This window comes from Esox lucius, chromosome 7 (assembly GCF_011004845.1).
Source record: "Esox lucius isolate fEsoLuc1 chromosome 7, fEsoLuc1.pri, whole genome shotgun sequence".
Classification (NCBI taxonomy): domain Eukaryota; kingdom Metazoa; phylum Chordata; class Actinopteri; order Esociformes; family Esocidae; genus Esox; species Esox lucius.
The window spans coordinates 10565017-10587753 of NC_047575.1; the positions used below are offsets into that span (position 1 = coordinate 10565017).

General features: G+C 43.0%; 3 protein-coding genes across 4 annotated transcripts; 1 reads left to right on the forward strand and 2 right to left on the reverse strand.

Moving 5' to 3' along the window:
- Positions 1–1145: 1145 nt before the first annotated feature.
- LOC105010884 (M-phase inducer phosphatase 1-A) lies at positions 1146–11603 on the reverse strand. Its single transcript, XM_010870546.3, has 15 exons — positions 11446–11603; positions 10992–11112; positions 10667–10752; positions 10222–10264; positions 8405–8438; positions 8254–8319; positions 6600–6788; positions 6369–6452; positions 6083–6289; positions 5905–5997; positions 5745–5807; positions 2642–2740; positions 2406–2539; positions 2125–2236; positions 1146–1938 (listed from the first exon to the last, which is right to left on the reverse strand). The coding sequence occupies exons 2-15, from the start codon at positions 11099–11101 to the stop codon at positions 1792–1794; spliced, it is 1467 nt and encodes a 488-aa protein (XP_010868848.1). The 5' UTR covers positions 11102–11112; positions 11446–11603; the 3' UTR covers positions 1146–1791.
- Positions 11063–20467, forward strand: LOC109615974. The gene is made up of 9 exons (XM_020048440.2): positions 11063–11132; positions 13391–13621; positions 18991–19061; positions 19144–19317; positions 19411–19478; positions 19564–19623; positions 19774–19839; positions 19964–20101; positions 20387–20467. The coding sequence occupies exons 2-9, from the start codon at positions 13407–13409 to the stop codon at positions 20390–20392; spliced, it is 798 nt and encodes a 265-aa protein (XP_019903999.2). The 5' UTR covers positions 11063–11132; positions 13391–13406; the 3' UTR covers positions 20393–20467.
- Positions 20201–22011, reverse strand: LOC106024347 (putative nuclease HARBI1). 2 transcript variants are annotated; one of them, XM_013134355.4, is made up of 4 exons: positions 21525–22011; positions 21321–21436; positions 21116–21227; positions 20201–21025 (listed from the first exon to the last, which is right to left on the reverse strand). In XM_013134355.4, the coding sequence occupies exons 1-4, from the start codon at positions 21958–21960 to the stop codon at positions 20625–20627; spliced, it is 1065 nt and encodes a 354-aa protein (XP_012989809.1). In that variant the 5' UTR covers positions 21961–22011; the 3' UTR covers positions 20201–20624. The 2 variants fall into 2 exon arrangements, with proteins under 2 accessions (XP_012989809.1, XP_019903998.1); XM_020048439.2 differs by lacking the exons at positions 21321–21436; positions 21525–22011 and having other exon boundaries at positions 21116–21311.
- Positions 22012–22737: the final 726 nt, after the last annotated feature.

The following is a 22737-nucleotide window of genomic DNA, read 5'->3' on the forward strand; positions in this document are numbered from 1 at the left end:
GGGTGGATATCTTGGCAGAAGCCTTACATACGGGAGGTCATGATGGCCTTCTCTACTGAACTTTCATTTGACCATGCCAAAAATAACTAGACTACAAAAACCTGCATATTGCAATCAACCACTACAATGGATTTCCTCACTGTTAACATTTAGGCTACTGCACATAGGCTTCCTGCAAACTGCGCTGACGGACAAGAACTAATCTTTCTATCATCACCACTCTATTAATGCAACATATGGAATGGAGGATTTTCACGTTCCTTCCTGTTACTGTGCCAGTCTGGACCGCTTGGCTTTAAGGAGCAGGGTTTAAGATCAGTGGAATCCAGCCCATATACATATATAAACATTTCAAACATTACACTACACCATAAAGCTTTATAAGACTGTCATAGTTGCCGCAATATGATTTTATTGTGGATTTCCAAAACTGGAGTTTGAGACTACTTCTAGAACATGGAAAAAAACATCCCCAATTTATGATTTGTGTCTTCTTTTAGGTATTTCAAGCTGTAGTGACAGAACAGTGTGCTGAAATAGCTACAGGCTGGTATCGAACCTACAGCTGCAGCAATACACGTTCCCCAGCGGCTGTGACCACAAAGGCCACTCAAGCCATTTCTTAATTCACTGTTTTCTCCACTACTGTCCTCATCTCTCCGCTCAACAAGCCCCATCTGCCGTGCCTGGGACTCTGGGCTGTTTCTGCTAGTGACTTTTGGCTGCAGTCAGGGATCTGACTTTGTCGTTTGCCCCATAGGTGGCATTAAATACCCATAAAACCCACCGGCTGCCAAAAGGCCCTCCACGGCAACAGCCAGCAGCACTTCCTTTCCCCCGGGAAAGCTCTGAAGGCTGAACCGTGACTATTCCCACCCTATCTGCTTTCAGCATAGCCAGATAACACTTTACAGGGCCTGTGAAATCCCACAGTTGTTCCGCAATTACAGCTGCTACGCAAGGAAGGAGGGGGCCTTTTAACACAGAAGGGGGTTGAGTTAACCCAGCTGTGTTGGGGGAGCTGCAAATTAGAAACACCTGCAGCACAAGCATGGATAGATTAAGGATATTCACACAACAAAATACCACTCAAGACTGTCACCATCATGTTTGTGTTCAATTATCCACAGAGCATATGACACTAATTCAAATATGACCTTTTATTATTATTATTATTATAATAAATGTCATAGTTAATGCAGTAAATAACATGTAGGTCCCTGACATAATTAAAACATATCACCACTTTCAGTTCTCTAAAACACAATATCGACACCAAGGCCAGTCACTCCGGTTTAAAAAAAAACAAACAAACAGTGGTGTTCACAAAAGCTAAAATTAATTCATGATTCCAAATCCCAATGACAAAAGAAAAAAAACATACATCCATGATTGACACAGGAAATAACACCAGACGTTTTTTCCTTCCCTGTTGTGGAAATGACATTAAAGCAATTTGAAAAGCAGAAAAATTAAAGCCATTAACCTGTGGTCGCTAGCGTAATTAAAAGACAACACTGGGATTAGTGGATTACACATCCTGTCTAGCTGGCAGGCGGTAATAAATAAGTGGACAGTGTTTATTAAAATTTGCGGCCATCCAAACAAGATGAAAGCCAGGCAGCACTGAACCTCACCGCTTTGCATCGTCTCCATGGCAGTGTGGGAAAACCGTTGTATTCGGGAAACTAGCAAACAAAGGGGCAACTCGCGATTGCGTCAATTCGTCTCATACGGCGTTGGCACTGTTAAACTCTCCGCCCTCCCCGTCTCGGCCGTTCTCCTCCTGGCTCAGAGATGGAGTCGAACGAGCGTCTGGACGTGGTGGCGTCGGCGGCGCTCCTCGGCGGAGGCGCGGCTATGGGTGCGACACCTCAGCAGCTCGTCGCGGTGGTCCTCGTGGTGCATGGGGCAGTACGAGCGCGGCTCGCAGTGCTCCTGACACACAGAGACAGACAGACAGCCCGGGGTTAGTACCACCACGTCCCCACACCTGCCCTCCCCACGGGTTCTCCGACCCCCATCCGCCACACCCAATTCGAGGAGCTGGATGAAAAGATCGCCGGCCTGGGACATGAGCTTAGTCCAGTGGCCTGGAGGCCTGTTGTGTTTTCAGGGCTCTACCTGGTGAGAGTGATAGAAGTCCCTGTAGCCTCCTTTCAGGATGTACAGCTCCGGGTAGTACAGGGCCGGGTACTCATTTAGGCTGCGGTCAACACTGCGCAGGAGGCGACACCTGCAGAGTGACACAGACTCTCCCGTGAGATGGGGATTAATCTCAAAATTCACTAGAAGCAGGAATACCTCATTTCTGGTCAGAAGCTGATTACAGGCAGATTTTTTCACACACACACAGAGACACACACAGACAAAGAGAGAGAGAGAAACACAACTGCACGTCTCACGTTCTGGGTGCTCTTTCGGAGGAGAATTCACAGTGCAGCACCAGCAAGAGTCTTTTATCAGCAGAGTGGGCTTTTAGCCTCTGGGACAGCAGGTGATCCACCGCCTCGTCTGTGTTGGGCAGGTTCAGAGCCCCCTGCAGGCGAACACCAGGAAAACATCAACTCAGACCAGAAGTCCACCCTGACAGCCAAATAACGTTAAGGCTGTCCAGGGAATGTTTTGGTCAAGCTCCCACCTTAATGTGTCCTCCCTGATACTCGTATGGGTACCGGCAGTCCACTACGACAAAAGACTCAACCAAGCAGCTGAACTTCCCTTCCAGTAAAGCACTCATCTGGGAAAAGGAGAAAAAGTTGTATTTTAGACATACGTTTGTTCCTGCAAATGTAAATATAATATAAAAATGTATAATAATTAATAAATGAATAATAGAAGCATCACTACTCATTCCATTTACTCCTGGGCTATTTAACAGGTGGCCCACATGTTTATAAATATTTAATTGCCTTTTTATTATATACGTTTTGAACATAAAAAACCCCGGGACAATTCATTTTCCTGTCGTTCCACACATTAGGTGCTGTCAATCAACAGTTAAACAACACAATACACTCAAGTTATAGCTATCATAATCTTAATTTGGTCAAAGGTTGGCTTGAAAACTCAGCTAAAATTAAAGTAGGATATAAACATTTGTATTGTGATGAAAGACGTTTGTTGGTCATCATAACTTTCATTGCTGTAGAAAGTCAACAGTGTACGCAAACAATAGCAATAGGCCTAGTTGCTTATCACCGCCAAAAGAGAGATCCTTAATCACGTGAAATTACTGCACCCAAGGGACAAAACAGTTATTGACATGATTCAATAGCATAGCTATTCAGTTGGTTCCTTGTCGGATTTGAGCTAAAATGACAACGCTCCGACATGATGACATCTCCCCATATCTGATTTGAGGGGGTAAGGTTCTCACAAAAGTTACTGAAATGAGAAATGTCAAACATGAATGGTTTCCTTTGCAGATAAAAAAAAAAAAAAGGTAAAGGAAAATAATCAAATGAGGAAATACAAAAAAATTGCCATCCATAAAAAGGTTACCTATGATGTCACAAAGACAAGACAAAATAAAAGACTCTAAAACAGAACAAGTGATGCGAGTCCACTCAGATGTGCAAAGCATAGGCAGGGTTTTTCCTGGCTGAAAATTAGGCAAAGGTGGTACCTCAAACCCCGCTACCCCGCGCTGAAAAGGAAGGTTTTGTGTAAGGAACAGAAACGTTCAATTTGCAGTGGTCTCTTAATTTTAACCCTTCTGTTCCTCACTCAAAAACTTTTTTTTTTTGGAAAGGAAGGAAAAAGGTACATTGGTCTCATAATTTTTTCCGGAGCTGTATAATATCTGGATACACTCTGTGATATACTTTATATAATATCTGGACACACACTGTGATATACTTCATATAATATATCACAGAGGGGGATCCATATATTATATAAAGTATCTGGATACCCCTCGGTGATATACTTTCTATAATATCTGGATACACTCTGTAATATACTTTATATAACACCTGGACACACTGTGATATACTTTATATAATATATGGATCCCCCTCGGTGATAGACTTCATATAATATCTAGATAGACTCTGTGATAGACTTCATATAATATCTAGATAGACTCTGTGATAGACTTCATATAATATCTAGATAGACTCTGTGATAGACTTCATATAATATCTAGATAGACTCTGTGATAGACTTCATATAATATCTGGATAGACTCTGTGATATACTTCATATAATATCTAGATAGACTCTGTGATATACTTCATATAATACCTGAATACACACTAGAAAACTATTACAGTGTTAAATCTGCCCTGTTGCCCATGTCCAGTTGAGCAGCTAATGTACGCCACAATGTCCTTCCTGAAAGCAACCAAAAAACAAGCAATATATCTATTCATTACATATTAGATTTTTTCTTTTTTGCATTTGTAGGATTTTACGCTGATGTGTCTTTTTTGTTCTGTCTGTCCAGGGCTAGTAGATACTTTATTGGAATTAAGTGCATCCAGCCTATAGTTCTGCTTGGCTATTTTCCCAAGCCCTCAAACACATTGGCTCCACAATGCTTCTAGTATACAGAGCATATCATTCCCTCTTCATTATGTCTGAGCCACCCCAAAACATTTAGCCATTGATCATGAAAACTAAGTTTATTAAAAGATCTAGAAATAACTCATCAAGCTTTATAATTAATCACAGTCAACATTATTGTTGTCTATTTTCATTGTTATTAACAAGATGGGATGCATCTTGTTCATTAAAAACGCATTAGAGCTGTTGGCCTATATATTACTGTTGCGTTGTTCTTTCCTCCATCCTTGCCTTGACACCACATCATTTATCTCCCTCTCTCGACTTCCTTCAGCTGTAAGCTACTTGGCTGTGCTGCTTGCGCTCATCCAGCGTCTTCACGTACATATATTTATATTGTTAGTGATTTAAATATGTTAATTGTATATTTTTACACTGTATATGGCATATAAAATGTTGTTGGGGACAGTAGCCTACACACCCTAAACCAAATCATCTTTTCACATTTGTCTGTCTCGTGAACTCTATTGAAAAGAATCTGTGATTCTACAGGTAGTCATGTGAAACTTTAACAAATGTTATGAGGATTAGATGCAGTTACTATGTTTTATTGAAATATTTTGACATGCTTGGCTGTAAAAGAAACTAGGTTCCACTTGTTTTTCTGACGTTACTCATCTCTGTGACAGGTAAGGTCCTGTATGCAAGGTTGCCAGATCATTTACAGTAAACCGTGAAATCCAAACGCTATATCTTCTATCCAACCCTATCTGTAAATCAACCCACCCAAGCCCATTAAAAATAGCCAAATTGTGGGGGAAACCTATCGACCTGGCAACACTGCCAATGTGAAAAAGGTTTCCTCCTACGGTCATATTGGCTGCAGTATATCGCTGGTAGGCTATTTAGCGTATGAGTGCATAATTATGTTTTACCATGTCGACACGGAGTGGTGGTGCGAGTTTTATATGCAGGAAAATACCTGATAATGTTACCGATGTTCAAATAAACACTAAAGATGTGCAGATTTGTAAGAGACAGAAAGTCATTCATTTCATAGAGGTCATCTGTGGTATAAGAATGGGTTCCAAAAATGTAAGATTGAAGTTACTACACTGAATGAGTTTTTAAAACATACTTCAGCAGCTTTAAATTAAAAAAATTTATACAGGTTTCCCTACAACTAGTTTTTAATGTGTTCCTGCTAATAATAGAGTTCAATAGCCCTGACTTACTGTATCGACTGTGATGTACTTCAATCCTTGGTGTCTTCCTGTCACAGTGGGTAAGGCATGCACCTACAACACAAGCATCCGTTTCAATTGCCAGGAGTAGGTCATTGTGATTGTGGAACTGTTCAACAGAGGTTTAGTGGTTCTAGTCTTGATACGCTACCTTGCTGAAGTCTCCGATGAGGTCGGCGTTCACCCCGTCCCCTCCCAGATGCTGTTCCACATCACACAGAGAGTGGGTTCTCTTATGCAGGTGCTGTCAGTGCGAGGAACAGAACCAGTTGGGCTACGCTCACAGCACTCATTCAGCAGTGCGTTAACATGCCCGGGCCCCTACTCACCCTCTTCTCGTGGCCGACCGCAGCCTCTTGCTCCCTCTCTCCCTGGCCGAGCTCCTCTGAGATGGCCGAGACGGTGCAGTGTCGTTTCAGCGGCCTGGTGTTGGGCAGGGCGGGGGAGGCGCAGGAGCGCTTCACCGGACGCGCCAACCGCTCCGGCATGGAGGGGGAGCGGAAGAGCCGGCGCCCCTCGTTGCGACACGCTGAGACCTGTGAAGGTGGACGTGGCGTTAGGCCTTTCGGGGCCACTGCGAATGTGTGGGCAGGGGTGGCAGAACAGGACACTTACAGAAGAGAGATCCACTTCCTGGTTCATGAGGGGTTCAGAGAGCAACTGAGCCATGCTGCATGACATGGCGACGGCAATAGAACCCTGGTAGGGGAAAGACGATGGACCCGTTAGAAAGGGGGCAGATTTTACGTTGAAAACAGGCTATCAACTCACTGTGACTGACTTGAACCATTCACAGATGAACACAACAGGGGAAGACTGGAGGTCAGCCTATGGAATTCTAATCACCTCATCAGCTTCCTGCTCCATGATTTCCATGAACCCGTCTGCATCACTGGGGGAGAGCTGGGTAAGGGAGGGAGATGCACAGTAGATGGGGCTCCCCAAGGTGCTGTGCTTCCGACTGCCTTGGAGCTGAGCATCTAGGATGGGCTGCAAACCCACAGGCTTGTGCTGCACCCTCTGCCCTGGGGCAGTCTAGAAATATGGGCAAACAGAGAGACGCACAGTAGCATTGCTAATTCAGGCGAGAGGCAGTGAAAAGGTACTGGGTAGGTCGTCAAAAGCCTGTCCTACATGCAGTTCTCTGTTTTAAGCTACGTGGATGGGGAAAACTGAGCAATCCTATACTGTCCTCTAGTGGCCAGTTGAATAAGTCACCACAGGCACTGACTGAGATCTTACCACCTAAAGCAGGGGTGTCAAACCGGTTCCACGAAGGGCCAAGTGTCTGCAGGTTTTTGGTTCTTCCTATAAATTCATTCCCAGTTCAGACTTAAATAACCAGGTGAAGGTAGAAACCAACCAGTTAGTGTCCTAATTAATCAACCAAGTACAAGGTGAGAGCGAAAACCAGCAGACACTTGGCCCTCCATGGAACCGGTTTGACACCACTGACCCAAAGGATTTTAGAGGGCCTTTAGATAATATAGAATTAAAGGATTCAATAAATGAATTAAAACACGGGTTGTTTCATTTAACATCAATCACATTTTGAACAAAATAGTGTTTAAATATTTGCAACTGGTAGTGGTCATACAATTACTTTGGACCTGAGAGCCAAAACCTTTAGGAAATGCAAGTGCTTAAACCAGACCCATGAAACATGAATGTAAGCATCAAAGGAAAGGATCAAGTGAGAAAAACAGTTGAGTTCTATATAATTTACAAATATTTTAAATGTCCACATCATTTTTTAACGATTATCAACCAATATAGAATGAATATAGAACCTTTTTAAAATCTTCACAGGTGTTGTGCTGAGCATTCGGTGAGACACGGCATGCTATTGAATACGGGATGGGTGTCATTTTTGGCTAATAAATATGCAACATGTGTATTACAATCTTCAATAGTAAACCTTAAAGAAATATTTAGATATAGACATTGTACCAGTGTCCATCTTTGTGGAAGTAACTGGAAGTTCAGGCTTCAATTCAATGCAGCCAGCTGAACTGCAGTGGTCTGATATGTCAGTTCTATTGACATCATTGAAATGACAGCCACTTGTATTTAGGCATATACCCTGTGTCAGCTGATGGCAGACAACACAATCTCCTCACATTATGTAAAACGGGCTCTAAGCTACAATGTGAAAATGGAGGAAAAAGGAGTTGGGTTACAGACAAAAGGTTAAATAAAATAGCACTTCTATAAAGTTATAAACATGACATTAAATAGTATATCTTTTCCAGATATTCAGACAATGTTCCACGGCAGGGTTGGGATTACGCAAGAGGTGTCCACTTTGACAACCTTTGTTTCCTAAATGTTTGGGCGATTCCAAAAAGAGCCTGTTCAACCACTTCTACCATAGGCAAATATGAAATGTTTCGTTTAAATTCAAAAATCCTATTGAACAACCAATAAAGGATCATGCTGTAGAAGAAATGGGATGATGTGCATGCACGTTGACCCTGAATACCCAAACACACCCCCTTACATTTTCCTTGTTAATGACTGGACGGTCCCGTGGGAGAGGCTCTGGACTGCTGCACAGCAGCTTTGGCTAAGAGAGAGAAGACGCCATGTGAAACACAAACAGGTTACCATTAAAAACACATAGTTGAGTCCATCCATAGAAGGGTCCTTACCAGGAAGGACCGGAACGTCTTCATGCGCCTTTTCCTGGAACAAAGGAGAACATTACTGAATGATGCAGGAGGGCAACTGCAATGGGAGATGTCAGAAATCACCTGAGCTTTTCCTTTGCACACGCAAGCATGTTCTGCTCAACAGCTGCTTACACATCCAATTTCTATAATACCGTCTCTCTGTTAGAGTTCTCCAGACCCTGCAAGCCAGATAAGAAAAGCCTAAATCCCCAGTAGGACGCTGAGATATCCGCAAGAACAACAATCGTTTCCAATATTAACTTCGGGTCAAAGGGTCATAGCTACAAGGGAACTGGAGGTTTCATCTCACATGGATAGACTGCATCTTCACAACTATGTACCACCACACGCATCCCGACCTGCACGTTATGTAAAGCATTTCTGTTCCAGCTTCACCAACTCCAAAAAAAGAAATAAAGCCATATGGAAAAATAAACCTTTGTCTAGAATTGGACATACACTCACCTAAAGGATTATTAGGAACACCATACTAATACTGTTTTTGACCCCCTTTCGCCTTCAGAACTGCCTTAATTGTACGTGGCATTGATTCAACAAGGTGCTGAAATGTTGGCCCATATTGATAGGATAGCATCTTACAGTTGATGGAGATTTGTGGGATGCACATCCAGGGGAAGAAGCTCCCGTTCCACCACATCCCAAAGATGCTCTATTGGGTTGAGATCTGGTGACTGTGAGGGCCATTTTAGTACTGTGAACTCATTGTCATGTTCAAGAAACCAATTTGAAATGATTCGAGCTTTGTGACATGGTGCATTATCCTGCTGGAAGTAGCCATCAGAGGATGGGTACATGGTGGTCATAAAGGGATGGACATGGTCAGAAACAATGCTCAGGTAGGCCGTGGCATTTAAACGATGCCCAATTGGCACTAAGGGGCCTAAAGTGTGCCAAGAAAACATCCCCCACACCATTACACCACCACCACCAGCCTGCATGGTGGTAACAAGGCATGATGGATCCATGTTCTCATTCTGTTTATGCCAAATTCTGACTCTACCATCTGAATGTCTCAACAGAAATCGAGACTCATCAGACCAGGCAACATTCTTCCAGTCTTCAACTGTCCAATTTTGGTGAGCTCGTGCAAATTGTAGCCTATTTTTCCTATTTGTAGTGGAGATGAGTGGTACCCGGTGGGGTCTTCTGCTGTTGTAGCCCATCCGCCTCAAGGTTGTGCGTGTTGTGGCTTCACAAATGCTTTGCTGCATACCTCGGTTGTAACGAGTGGTTATTTCAGTCAAAGTTGCTCTTCTATCAGCTTGCATTGAAGCAACTGCCATGTGATTGGTTGATTAGATAATTGCATTAATGAGAAATTGAACAGGTGTTCCTAATAATCCTTTAGGTGAATGTAGATGTCCAATACAAATTGTAGCTTCGGTTTAGGGAATTTATTTGATAACAAGGTTTCTATCTCGTGGCATTGATGGCCTGGAAGACCCCAGAAAGAAAGCAAATTGTTCTTGCAGTAACAGACTTTCCATTAACCGTTTATATGAGACCCTTAAATAGGCCAGGTATATTAATTCAAGAAAATCAGAGGGTATACTTCATGTGCAATGTTTAATGCCTTTGGAGAAACCAGTGACCACTGTAATGATGCCTTACCCAGACTACTAACCCTTTCACTGCCTCCATCATCACAGTACAGTTAGAAAACACTGGGCCATCCCTCCACAAATGTTAACAGCATGTATAGGTCTGTCGTAACTGTAAAACCCAGGGTTGTAGTTAATGGTGCTCTTCAAAGAGAATGTGAATATGACCAGTACCTCGGAGCTGGAGAGTCCAAGTCCACAGGAGAAGTAGGCTTGTCTGAAAGTTAATTGGAAATTATGTACCAGAAAAGCATGAAATGGTAAAGATGGACGGAAAACAATACATCACAATGAGCTAAAACCAACACAAAGACAATCAAATGCCCAAACATTTTGAAAAGGACTTGCAACTGAAATTCAAATGGAGCAATAACTTAACTTGAAGTGCAAAGCCCCAGCGGTTTTACTGACAAAAATATGTACTGCACACAAAAGCATAGATGATAATACACTCTGAACGTCTACCCAAGGTAAGGTGTTCCTCCCAAGGTCCCTACCTTAGGAGTTGTGCTTGGCCATTGTCAGCACTGCCTTTTCTTTTGGGATTTCCCATAGGTTTGTGAATAAATGTTAAGCTGTGTGTGTGCGTTTATGGGTTTTCCGTGAATGCCTTGCTGACCTTTGTGTGGTGATCCCTGTACAGTAGTTTCTTCTACACTCCCTGTGCTGAGGTTGGACAGATCCAGACATCGGCGAGGGGTGTCACTGAGTAATTCAGGGAACGGATTAGAGAAATGGGCAAACATGAGGGTGCATTTCATAGAAGGAAATCAACCAACTGAAATCGATTCCCTAATCTAAGGATTTCACAAGTGAAACAAGATTTTGGTGGTAAAGATGAGACATGTTTTTTTATTTAATCACATGAAACATGGGACCAACACTTAACATACTGATCACATATTTTTGGCCCGTATAGGTTGAAGAGCATTTAATTTTTTTACCCTGCGTGAAAGGCGCCGAGTCCCGTAAAGCAGTGAGCGAGATCTGACATTGGTGAGGCATGGTAGTCCGGTGAGTGAGGGCCAGGCAGCGATAGAATGTAACCATCCATCAGTGGGAAGGCTACATGGTGAAACGACACAGTAAGCAAAATATTTAAATGATAGCTGGAGCAGATAAAAGGCGTTGTATCAGTCAAACCTCTAGATCTCGGGTTTATGGTTAGCTATAGTAGCTAGCTACTGTAGTGAGTAGTTAACTAAGTTATGATGTTGGCTAGTTTAGGTTTAGCTACGCATTAGCTTTGCCATTTTGCTAAACATTTTAACGTTAATGAGCTTCAGTACTTCATGTAGCTAGCTATTTTACTCATCATGACATAAAAGCATTGCAGTACATAATGTTACTTGTAGTTGCTACACACTGTAATGTAAACATTTTAGATTAATAACTTACGCTTAAACAATATCCGTAAAACGAGTAGCTAGACAACAGGATTTTAAATGTGTCGCCAAAAAAGAACCAATGGCAGAGTATCTCACGTCACAAATGTGGAAAGGGCTGCGTTCAGTATGTTTTACGGTCAGGTCTTGATTTCCAAAAAGTGTTTCCGGCTGTTGTCCACAGCCCTTGTTATTATGGTTTCACTTGAAACGCATTTCTTGGGTACTATTTTGCGTCACTTTGTAAACAGAAGATCTCGGGAAGATCTCGGGTGTTGGGTTTTCTGTCTGTGAACGCCGGAAACGTCATAGTGAAGTTGACTGCAAATACATTGCGACAAACAGATGATTAACATGTTTCAAACGAAAACCGTGATGACTGTTAACATAGCCTTTATAATACAATAATATTCCAGTCAATTTAATAATCATTCAATATTGATTATTCAATGATAACCTATAATCAAATGTAACTGTGTGTGTATTTGCTTCAATATTTGCCAAATCTGAGAACTAAGCCTCCAATAAATCTTCCTTCAGACCTGGAGGTTATTATGGTAAGAGGTATTTCACAGAAAATAAATTACCATTAGACTTCACACTGCATGGGCAACATACTCAATAGGACTGTTTCTGAGACAATAGCTGATTATTCAATCAATCAAATGTATTTTATACAGCCCTTTTTACATCAGCAGTTGTTACAAAGTGATTTTACAAAACACCCAGCCTGAAACCCCAAAGATCAAGCGACAACAGCGTTGATGCCCAGTGGTTAGGAAAAACTCCCTAAAAGGGGCAAAACTTCCTAGAGAGGAACCAGACTCTCAGGGTTAGCCAGTCCTCTTCTGGCTGTACCGGGGGAACCTTTTAAGAATACAAATTGTAATAATAAATAAATGCATGTGGGCTGTGTCCAGAGTCTAGAAAACACAAGTCAGATGCATGACCAGATGAACAAGGACATGGACAATCAGGGGAAGGGGTCAGTGGAGTGGCAACCGAAATTGCCAGGTATGGTCAGCTCCTTGATCTGCCACACAACCAGGAGGACTTTTGACAAGTTTGTCACTAAGTTAGACTTGCTAAAAGGTTATTGGCAAGTGCCCCTGACCCCTCGAGCTTCAGAAATATCTGCCTTTGTCACCCCAGATAGATTCCTACAGTACTCGGTTATGGCGTTTGGAATGCGTAACGCACCGGCTACTTTCCAGCGCTTGGTGAATATTGTACTGGCAGATGTTCCTAACTGTACAGCCTACTTGGATGATTTGGTGGTGTACTCAACCACCTGGTCTTACCATGTGTGTTCATTAAGAATCGTGTTCGATCGATTGGCGAAGGCTTCATTGACCTTGAACCTCGCCAAGTGTGAGTTTAGTAAAGCTAAGGTAACGTATCTGGGGAAGCTGGTGGGGGGTGGTGAAGTGCATCCTATTGCTGCCAAGATTGAAGCGATCACTTGTTTTCCTCGGCCGACCACCAGGCGGGAGCTGGGTAAGTTTTTAGGAATGGCTGGATACTATCGTGGGTTTTGTAGGAATTTTTCAACTGTGGTTGCCCCTCTAACTGGTCTGCTGAGCCCATCCGTGTCGTTTATTTAATCCCCTGAATGTCAGACTGCTTTTGAGGCTTCTAAGGCATTGCTTTGCAGTTCCCTGGTTCTGGCCGCCCCAGACTTTGCTAAGCCGTTTAAGATTGAGGTAGACGGGAGTATGGTGGGGGCTGGGGCTGTATTGCTTCAGGAAGATGACGAAGGGCTTGATCATCCCGTCTGGTATTACTCCCATAAGTTTAATAGCAGTCAGTCCCGCTACTCTACCATTACTTAACCCTGGAGGTTGCTTTTTAAGGGTGGGAGTGTTACGTATGCTGTATTGCTTCTCCACATCTCCATTGCGGAGTGTGGGTTGTTTTTGTGTCTGTGACCGGGTGCTTTGTCTGTCTGTCTTTTGCAGGTGTGGTGAGTTGCTGATGATGAGGGTGGGCATGGCCTGTCCTCTGGAGTCCAGTTCTCAATCAAGCCTGGCAGTATATGAGGGACTTGTGTTGCGGCAGCATGAGAGATTGTATTTCCAGGAGAGAGAGGGGGCTGTTCCGGAGTTTGTGTTCATTGCCGTTGTCTTGTCTGCTTGCTTGCCCTTCTTGCTGTTTTCATCCACTTACCTTTATCCAAGGAGAAGGAATAGGTAAGAAACCCTGGGGTATATATTTGCCCATAGATGACCCTCTGTTATACACCCTAGGTTAGATGACCCTCTGTTATACACCCTAGGTTAGATGACCCTCTGTTATACACCCTAGGTTAGATGACCCTCTGTTAAACACCCTAGGTTAGATGACCCTCTGTTATACACCCTAGGTTAGATGACCCTCTGTTATACACCCTAGGTTAGATGACCCTCTGTTATACACCCTAGGTTAGATGACCCTCTGTTAAACACCCTAGGTTAGATGACCCTCTGTTATACACCCTAGGTTAGATGACCCTCTGTTATACACCCTAGATTAGATGACCCTCTGTTATACACCCTAGATTAGACGACCCTCTGTTATACACCCTAGATTAGACGACCCTCTGTTATACACCCTAGGTTAGACGACCCTCTGTTAAACACCCTAGGTTAGATGACCCTCTGTTATACACCCTAGGTTAGATGACCCTCTGTTATACACCCTAGGTTAGATGACCCTCTGTTATACACCCTAGGTTAGATGACCCTCTGTTATACATCCTAGGTTAGATGACCCTCTGTTATACACCCTAGATTAGATGACCCTCTGTTATACACCCTAGGTTAGATGACCCTCTGTTATACACCCTAGGTTAGATGCGAGTGGGTATCACCCTTGTATTTTTGTTTGTAGCAGCTGGATAGGGGTTAGAGTGTGTAGGCAGGGTCAGCGGTGCAGAGAAGCTTAGGGCCTTGGTTTTCCTTATTTCTTTGATTGGACCCCATTCGCCCAGCCCTTCTCTGTTTTTCCCTGTGTAATGCTTGTCCGCTGTCTACCCTTGGCATGTTGTTGTTTGTTTGTTGTGCTATGTACTTTGTGTCGTAAAATTCCCAGTAAGGGTAGGTTTTCAGCTTGGTGTCATGTCTATCTTGTTGGCACCACGCTCCCCTCTGCACTCATCACGTTCACATCCGTGAGTGTTCAGGCACCGGCAGTTACCCCTCCACCTCCAAACGAGCCATACCCTAGGAGGTGGGGCGTAACAGACATCTGAGTCATTTGGGTCAGGTAGTCCTGAGGTGTGGTCCAAGGGCTCATGTCCTCAAGTGTAAACTCAAGGAATATTTACAAAGGATTGATCCTACTCCCCCGGCACATTAATATAGCAACATAAACCTTGGGGCTGTTGGGCCCGGACAGGGCCCAACAGGCAGGAAGTCACTCCACCCACGTTGCCAAGCATCAACCAGAGGGACACCAACCAACCACAATCACCCTGATAGAGGGCCAAATATCTCCCACAGAGTTCACTCCCATTGCATGAGGACAGCAACAGAGAACAACAGATATTCAAAGACATCAGATTAAATGTAATTGTAATCAATATTCTGTCTGTGCTTTGTTTTACACTTATTAACCAGGCAAGTGCACTTTCAACTTGCCCTGGCCTGTATAGGATGATTAAGTCATGAAAGGGCTTGAAATTAGCAGTTGGGGAATCATAAATACCAGTTGGATGCATTCACATACTTCCAAGTCATTGACAAATACTCTTTGGGTAATAGCTGACAAACTATGAACAATAAAGTTATCATGCTAGTTTTTTACTGCTGCAATCAACTGCAGTCAGAGGTTGTCTAAGTTGGAAAGGTTGGAGCTCAGGGTAGTGTTGAAGTAATCCAGGATTTTAGGAGCCAAGCCTTGCTTCTGTTCTTGCTATTCTACTCTTTGCTTCAAATACTGTTAAGAGAGAACTGTTTAAACCTGCATGTCCCAGTAGGGTGTTGCAATCTCATTAATTAGATAAATGATTGATTTGCCATGCATAGGCGTTGTCTGCTAACAAAATATGGATAATCAGTAGTCCACATCAGCCTAGCAACAGAGGCTTTTTTTATTTCAAGAAGGACTCTTGGAAGTTACCTATCCACCGTCAGCTCTATATGACCTTGCTTTTCTGCAGCACCATGGTATGATTTGCAGATCCCTTAGCCCAATGCAAGGCAAGGTCAATATGCATCGCCCCTTAGAGTCTTCTACAGAGACATGCAACTTGTTATATTTTCTGATAGGAATGGGGATGATCCACTATATATACTGACCGTGCCCCACAAAGGGCGTGGCCCAGAGAGGGACATCCCAGCTCACGTGACAATGGGAAAAAGTGCTTGGTGGGAAAAATGCAACACCAGCTATGTTGTTTGCTACTTTCTCTGAATATTTGTGCTTTAATTGAAATCCAATGAGTAGCAACCTTCTGACAGTCTCTACCTAAGTATACAAGGCAGATCAGTAGTCTGTCTGCCTATCTGCATAGGCACTGGTTGGTATGTGCCTGAGGTGCATTCAATTCACTTGATTGTTACATTCCAAAACAGGCTAAAGGCTTCTAAATCTCAGGTTGGCCTGAATTTTTTTTGTGCGTTCTTGAATATAGTTTAAAGTTCATTTGATCCTTTGTGGTGTGAGTGGCTACTTGTGGCTTAAAGTAATGACTGACACATTAAATGAGCAGCGGCCTTGCTGGTGACATTAAATTAGCTGACTACAATCTATAAGTCTTGCACCCCAACAGAACCACGATTACATGCTTTGTTCATAACTGGAATATCAAAGTCCAGGTATTCTCAGAAACGTCCCCACCACAGCTGTTCAGCTCAGTGTGTTTGCTCCCTTTCTTCTGCTTGCATGCTGCAACACACTGCTGTCGTAGTTGTTTGACGGTGTGGTTCGTGGAGCCTGTCCAGTTAAATGGCTTCTGCTCGTTCACATTAACAGTGGCTTCCTCTAACGTCATCACTTTCCTGTGGGGTTTCAGCTCTGGGAAAATGGAGGTGGTCATTGTTTTCGGTATAGCGCTGGTTTTGCTTGTCTCGGTCGGAGTCTCCTTGTCCCTGACTGTTCCAAACAGTGTTTGGTTGGACAGGTCCATTTCCCCCACGTATTCTTTAGCTTTGTGTTGGCTAACATGACCACACTCGTCTGGAGGAACGAGTGGAGCAGGAGTCAGCACATGTGTACACATGGCCCAGAGAGTTGGACATAATGGCCTCTCCAGCTGCTGTCTGCCCCTGAGCAGAGCCCCAATTTGGCCAGTGGATATGTTGGTGACTCCCTCAGTACTGTCCTATTATTTTTCTAACCCTTCAGCAGTTCCAATGCTCCCTGTTGGGCCAGCGTGTCTCGTCTGACTGATGAGCGGATAAAGGAGGCTTGAGTCAACAGACATGGTGGTCCTCCCCCGCTCTGTTAATGTTAGAACACATGGGTTTGGATCAATCGACACCTCCGGTCACTGCATGCTGTTTATCTCAGTGGGTTTCCTTGAACAAATCCCTAGTGCCTGTTTGAATCCCATATTTTAGGCATCTCCGGTCCTGTGGGATAAATGTTTCTGCCCCCAATTTGGCCGTTACTCTCACGTAACACCTGGTCATGGTCTGTGCTCATGGTAACCGGAAAGCCCAAACCGGTCCCTAACCCAACAGTTGGCTGCCTGTGTTCTGAGAGTCTTCCCCTAAGTACACTTATCTCTGGTACAGAGTCCTCCCCCTGAATGTCACTGCGACTGTTTGGGCTGCTAGGGCTCCCTCTGTGAAGTCCCTTTAGGAGTATGAGGGGCAGGCCTTTGCCACCTGGTGCCAGGTCTGGGGCATTCCTGCGAACTGCAGTTCAGTTGCAAATCTGCATGCTTTCTTGCAAGGGTTTTGGGGTGAGGCTATGCTTTTCCCATCATTCATATTGGGCAGCCAGCTAGGCATGCCATGTGGAAGTTGTTGTAGGAACGTCTGGTCGTCCTCGGCTCACTGTGTGGGGTCCCGTTCAAGATTTTCACAGCCAGACATAGCCTGTTGGTTTTGTCTTGTACAGTGTTGTTTTTGGCGCATGAGTCTTCTGCACGCTTTAAGGCTGTCCCTCCAGCACGTTCGCAGTAGATGACTCCAATGTTGTACTGCGATCTGTCTGGCTTTAGTGCCTATGATGCCATGATCCTCCATTCCTTCTGCAACTCCTTTTGTATCTGCTGACCAGCAGCCCCTGCCCAGTTGTGCCTCCAAGTTGCCTGGCCCAGATTTGGTGTTTCCGGCCCTGCGCTTTCCAAACGATGTCTGACTTTCTGGGTTGTGGTGACAATCTCTGACTTACGGTAGCAGGGGTCAGGTTTTGCATCCTGGGGTGTGTGTGCACTCCAACAGGAGGGTGGTGGCCCCTTATGCATTTTCGGTGGCTTACATTTGTGTGGTGGCCGTGTGGTCATTTCCTCACAGTTTTGCATGTGGTTCTCCTGCATTTATTTTCCTGTCACTGGCCTTTAATGCTTTCTGATTGAGGGGTGGATAACCTGGAAGCATGACCCGTTGAGGACTGTTCTTATGGCCCCTATTTTTTGCCATGTTGCCTTGGTCACACGTCAGTCTTCTCCAGCTTAGTGTGTGCTGTCCTCATTGTGGCACTGAAGTGACCAACTGAAAGGGAACTTTGGGATATAACCTTGTTTGTATATAACATTGTTTTCATGGGTAGGCTTCACACTTATGTTCCCTGTGGTGATATCTCGTACCCTACCTCAGTGAACAAGGTCAAAAATACATCCCAATGTTCCTGTGTGCCTTAACTAAAATGTTCTCTAATTTTCATATACAATGAAAGTCAAAAAGAAGAACCAAGCAACTGATCCAGGAGGATGTCAAGTCTCCATGACAACCACCACACCACGTGATTTAAAAAATGGAAAGAGGTGAAAGGGCGGCCTTTTTCAGTGCTGCTGAGCAGCAAGTTATACTTCAACGGTTTGAGGACCTTAAACATATTTTTACACTCAAAAATAATACAGCTGCTGCTGGTAAAGCTAGACAAGAAGCATGGCAGAAAATTGCCGATTCAGTCAACGCGTAAGTAGCTAGCTACCTGCCATATTGAAATGCAGTCTAACGTGTTAGTCTATCCTGCAGTATAGACAGTAGTGTGTTGTAAGTTAGCTAGTACTGTAGCTAGCCCAGCTAATGTTGTTACTCATGCAATATATATTAGTGGTGGTGCATTGGTTGATCTCTAGAACTATTAGCGAACTAACTACCTTTCGTCAACACTATACACCATAGCTAGGTTTGTAGCGCCTAATGGCAAGAACAGTACACAATACTCCACTTAGCTGTCTGGCATCTTCGAACAGCTAACGTTAGCAACTAAATCTTTCCAACTTGGTTTTCCCATTCACCTCATCTGTGGATATTCTTTGCAGAATTGCGATAGGTGTTTTTTGTAGTTACCATATGCAGCTTTCAAGTCAAACGGTGAAGTTGCACACACTCATGGAATAAGTAAACCATTCTGACCCTGTTTTAGATGTATTGAAAAGACGTTACACTCATTCTTATAACAGGGTTAATCCATCTGGAGTTAAGCGAAGTTGGCAGCAGGTCAAAGTGAAATATAAGAACATGGTGCAAACAGGTGAGAGATGCAATCAATGAACCTAACTCCAGTGTGAAGTTTTTTCAAAGATGACCATTTACAATGTGATATTCAATTCCAGCCAAAAAAGCGGAGAGGCGAAAGTCCAGGGAAGGCCCATTGCAGCCTTGCTTTTCTGCTGCAGATGAACTGATGGATGAGACCCAAAAATTCTGTTCCACCATAGACAGTATCACAGGAGAAACCTCCTCCACAGAGCTCGATTCAACACTCTCCCACTCAAACTTTGTGAGAGGCAAGTCTGGCCCATTGGGATAATCTGCAGCATTGTTATTAGATCTGGCTTGGACCTCACTGTGATTTTAACTAAAGCAAAATGCATTTCCAGTGCTAGCAAATCATATGACATCAGAGGAGGCGGCTGCAGAATCGGGGTCCGAAGTGTCTTTAAATAATGTGAGTAATAAAAATCTTTGGATGACATTTTTTCCTGAAGGCTATGGTACTTTATTTGTTAGACTAAGTATGCTCTCTTCTTCAGGTACCGGTTATATACATTGACAATGCTGAAGAAATGACGTCAGGATCCTCTATACATGAGGTAGGGCGTAGCATGGTTTGAGTTTTTTTCCACTACGAGCATTTTTATCAAGTGGAATTTCTTAATGTGAGTGGAAATAATTATGTTAATGGGCTAATAATACCACAGTCTATTTTTAACGACAAATGACTCAACATGACTCCTCCGTAGGATCCAAGCATAAATGAGACCATACCCGAGGCAGTACCATCCACTTCCCAAACACGGGACAGACAGGTGAGATGATGATGATGATGATATTATTAAGGTCTGATAGCTTTACATACATAATGTGTTGATAAAATAAGTGAAATGGCCACTACTGAAATTGTGTAAAACATTGAATCACAATGCTTTTCAGGAGGACAAATCAAGAAAGCCCTCAAGTGTTAATGTAAAGGAATTGTATATGAAATACTTGCAACAGGAGATAGATTACAGGAAATTAAAGATGCAAAAGATGTCCTTGGAGATGAAATTACTTGAGAAACAACTAAATGTAAGTTCCCCTATCTATCTTAATGCTTACAGGATGTCAGCACTGGCAGTATTTTTGTTTTTAGAATTGTAAAAATGTCAATAAACAATGAACTTAAAGTTGATTTAAAATCCAATATTGGAAACATTTATTCAAAATCCAGTATTGGAAAAAGAAAATGGATACCTGTTGGACTTAACCTCTAAACTTCCACATCACTTTAAAATCCAGTTCTCGTGTTTCTAATTTAACCAATTTTAATAGGAATTGTTCATAACTTATGCTCATCTGTGTTTCTCTTCTCAGTCATGAACCATAAGGAATGGAAGTGAATCATGCTTTTATACAGATATTCTAATCTTTCAGTTTCACCTTTTGAATAAATGTTCTTTTTTCAACAAAACATATGTGAACAGATTATTCATATACCATTAACTGATCTCTGAAGAGCATATCACTTTAGTCTGTAGTTGCTTTGGGTCAGTTACTTGGGCGAGTCAACACTTACTCGCTTTGATCTTGGGGTTAAAAATATGATCTCACGTCATAACACTTGGCTGCATGACATAGAAGATGCAAAGAGCTGAGCAGCGATGACATCCCTGAGTGCGGTTCCCTTTTGATGATCACAGTGAAGCGGCTCAGGCTTATTGCTGGGCATCCAGTTGATGCAGGGTGGGGCCTCCTTGCGAATCATGGCGATGTTATGCAGGACCGCGCACGCCACTATGATGTCACACGCTCTGTCTGGCGACACCCGGAGACCCTTCAAACAACCAAATCGAGCCCTTAACATGGTGAATGTTGTCTTAATGCATGCTCTTGTCTCGTACAGTGCCTCATTGAAGCAGCTCTCTGCGCCTGGTTTAGGATTCAGGTATGGTGTCATCATGAACGGAAGACAGGGGTATTCATTGTCAGCCACAAGACAGCCATTGAAACGACCTGAAAGTAGGGCAGGTAAGAGACACAAGCTGATATTGGAACCAGTGGTACATTGATATTGGTATTGAGGTTGTGTGATGTTCATGTCACCTTGCTGAAACTGACGGTACAGCGGACTCTCTCTGAGTATGTGGAAGTCATTCACAGATCCAGGCCACTTTGCGTCAATGTTTGTGATTAGACATTGCGAATCACAAACCATCTAAAAAATGAAATGTCAGATTTGCTCTGGGATTCATTAATCCGTTTGTGGCACATTAACAATCAGTAGAATTATCGTATTTTCATGTTATACCTGCACATTTATGCTGTGAAATGACCTCTGATTTGTATAAGCAGGTGCCTCTGGGCCTGAAGGCGCTTTGATTGGAATGTGTGTGCAGTCCAACGCACCAATAACATTAGGTAGCCCTGGAATCACAGGTGTTAACGGTTTACAATTGGTACCAAAAGCATTGGCCTACCGTGCAATTCTTTACTAAAAAAAACAATACATCACCTGCTATTCTATAAAAACGGTCTTTAATTTCTTGTAGAGAAGAATGACCTGGGAACTTAACGAAACTAGCCAGAATTTTCGCTAGCGCGACGTAAACTCTCCGTATAGCTCTGCAAACAGTGGATTTGCTCAAGTTTTCAGCGTCACCGACTGTATGTATAAATTCTCCACACGCGAAAAAATGTAAACCAATGCAAAGTGTTTGCATTACTGTGAGTGCACAGCTACGGAGTGTATCGTTGCTCAATGTCGGTGTCAAGAGATCCGCGAGGTATACTATAGTATGAGACGAGAAGTGATATCGCTCATGAATGTATTCTTCAGAAAAACTTAGAGGATTTTGTCTATCTTTGAACAAACGCTTAGATCGTATGGTTTTTCTTACAATTTGTGCGCCGATGTCAATTGGATCTGTTAAAAAAGGACACGCCATCATGAAAAACTATTTGTGTCAAGATCGTAGATGTAAACATTTAATTTGTAAGGACGGAACTTCCGGGATGAAATTCTCAAACTATACATTCTACAACCTTCAAAATAAAAGCACCCCAAAATGGGCATTTAAAAAACAGTTCATTTTAACTGCTTAAACATGAATAAGTATGGCAAAAAAATGGCAAATGAAAAATGTACTTCCTCAATTCGCTTATGTTTAAATACAGTTTTGAGTCATAGAGGGAATCATATGCTACATACACGTTTACATATACATTTCAGGAATATATTTGGTGTGTTTGAAAACACTAATTACATGAATGCCCTGTAACTGCTGTCTGTCACTTTATATTAGATGGAAGTAATTCCATTAAAAAAAAAATCTGTTCCCCTGCTGACCTGAGCAAAGGTTGTCGTGACCAGCAATTAATCTGATTTGGCGTCATCATCAGTGGTTTTGCACTCAGCTGGAATTGAAATGTGGTACTCGTGATCAATAGTGAACAACACATTTGTAAGACGTAATTTGGCCCTTGTTGTGAAAGTGTCAGAGTAGAACAGATGTTCACAATGAAGTTTGTTTTTAATTAAAGCCTCTGTCTTATTGCCTCACCACAGGAAACCCAGCAGTAAGTAAAGACTGGCAACAGAGGTATGCAGTTGCGTGAGGAAAGTCTTTCCCTGGAATTAACTTGTTAGAATGACTAGGCGAATGCCTGACCAAACAAGCATCATGTAATGAATAATAACAATGTGAGGGGAGGTACGTGGCTACAAT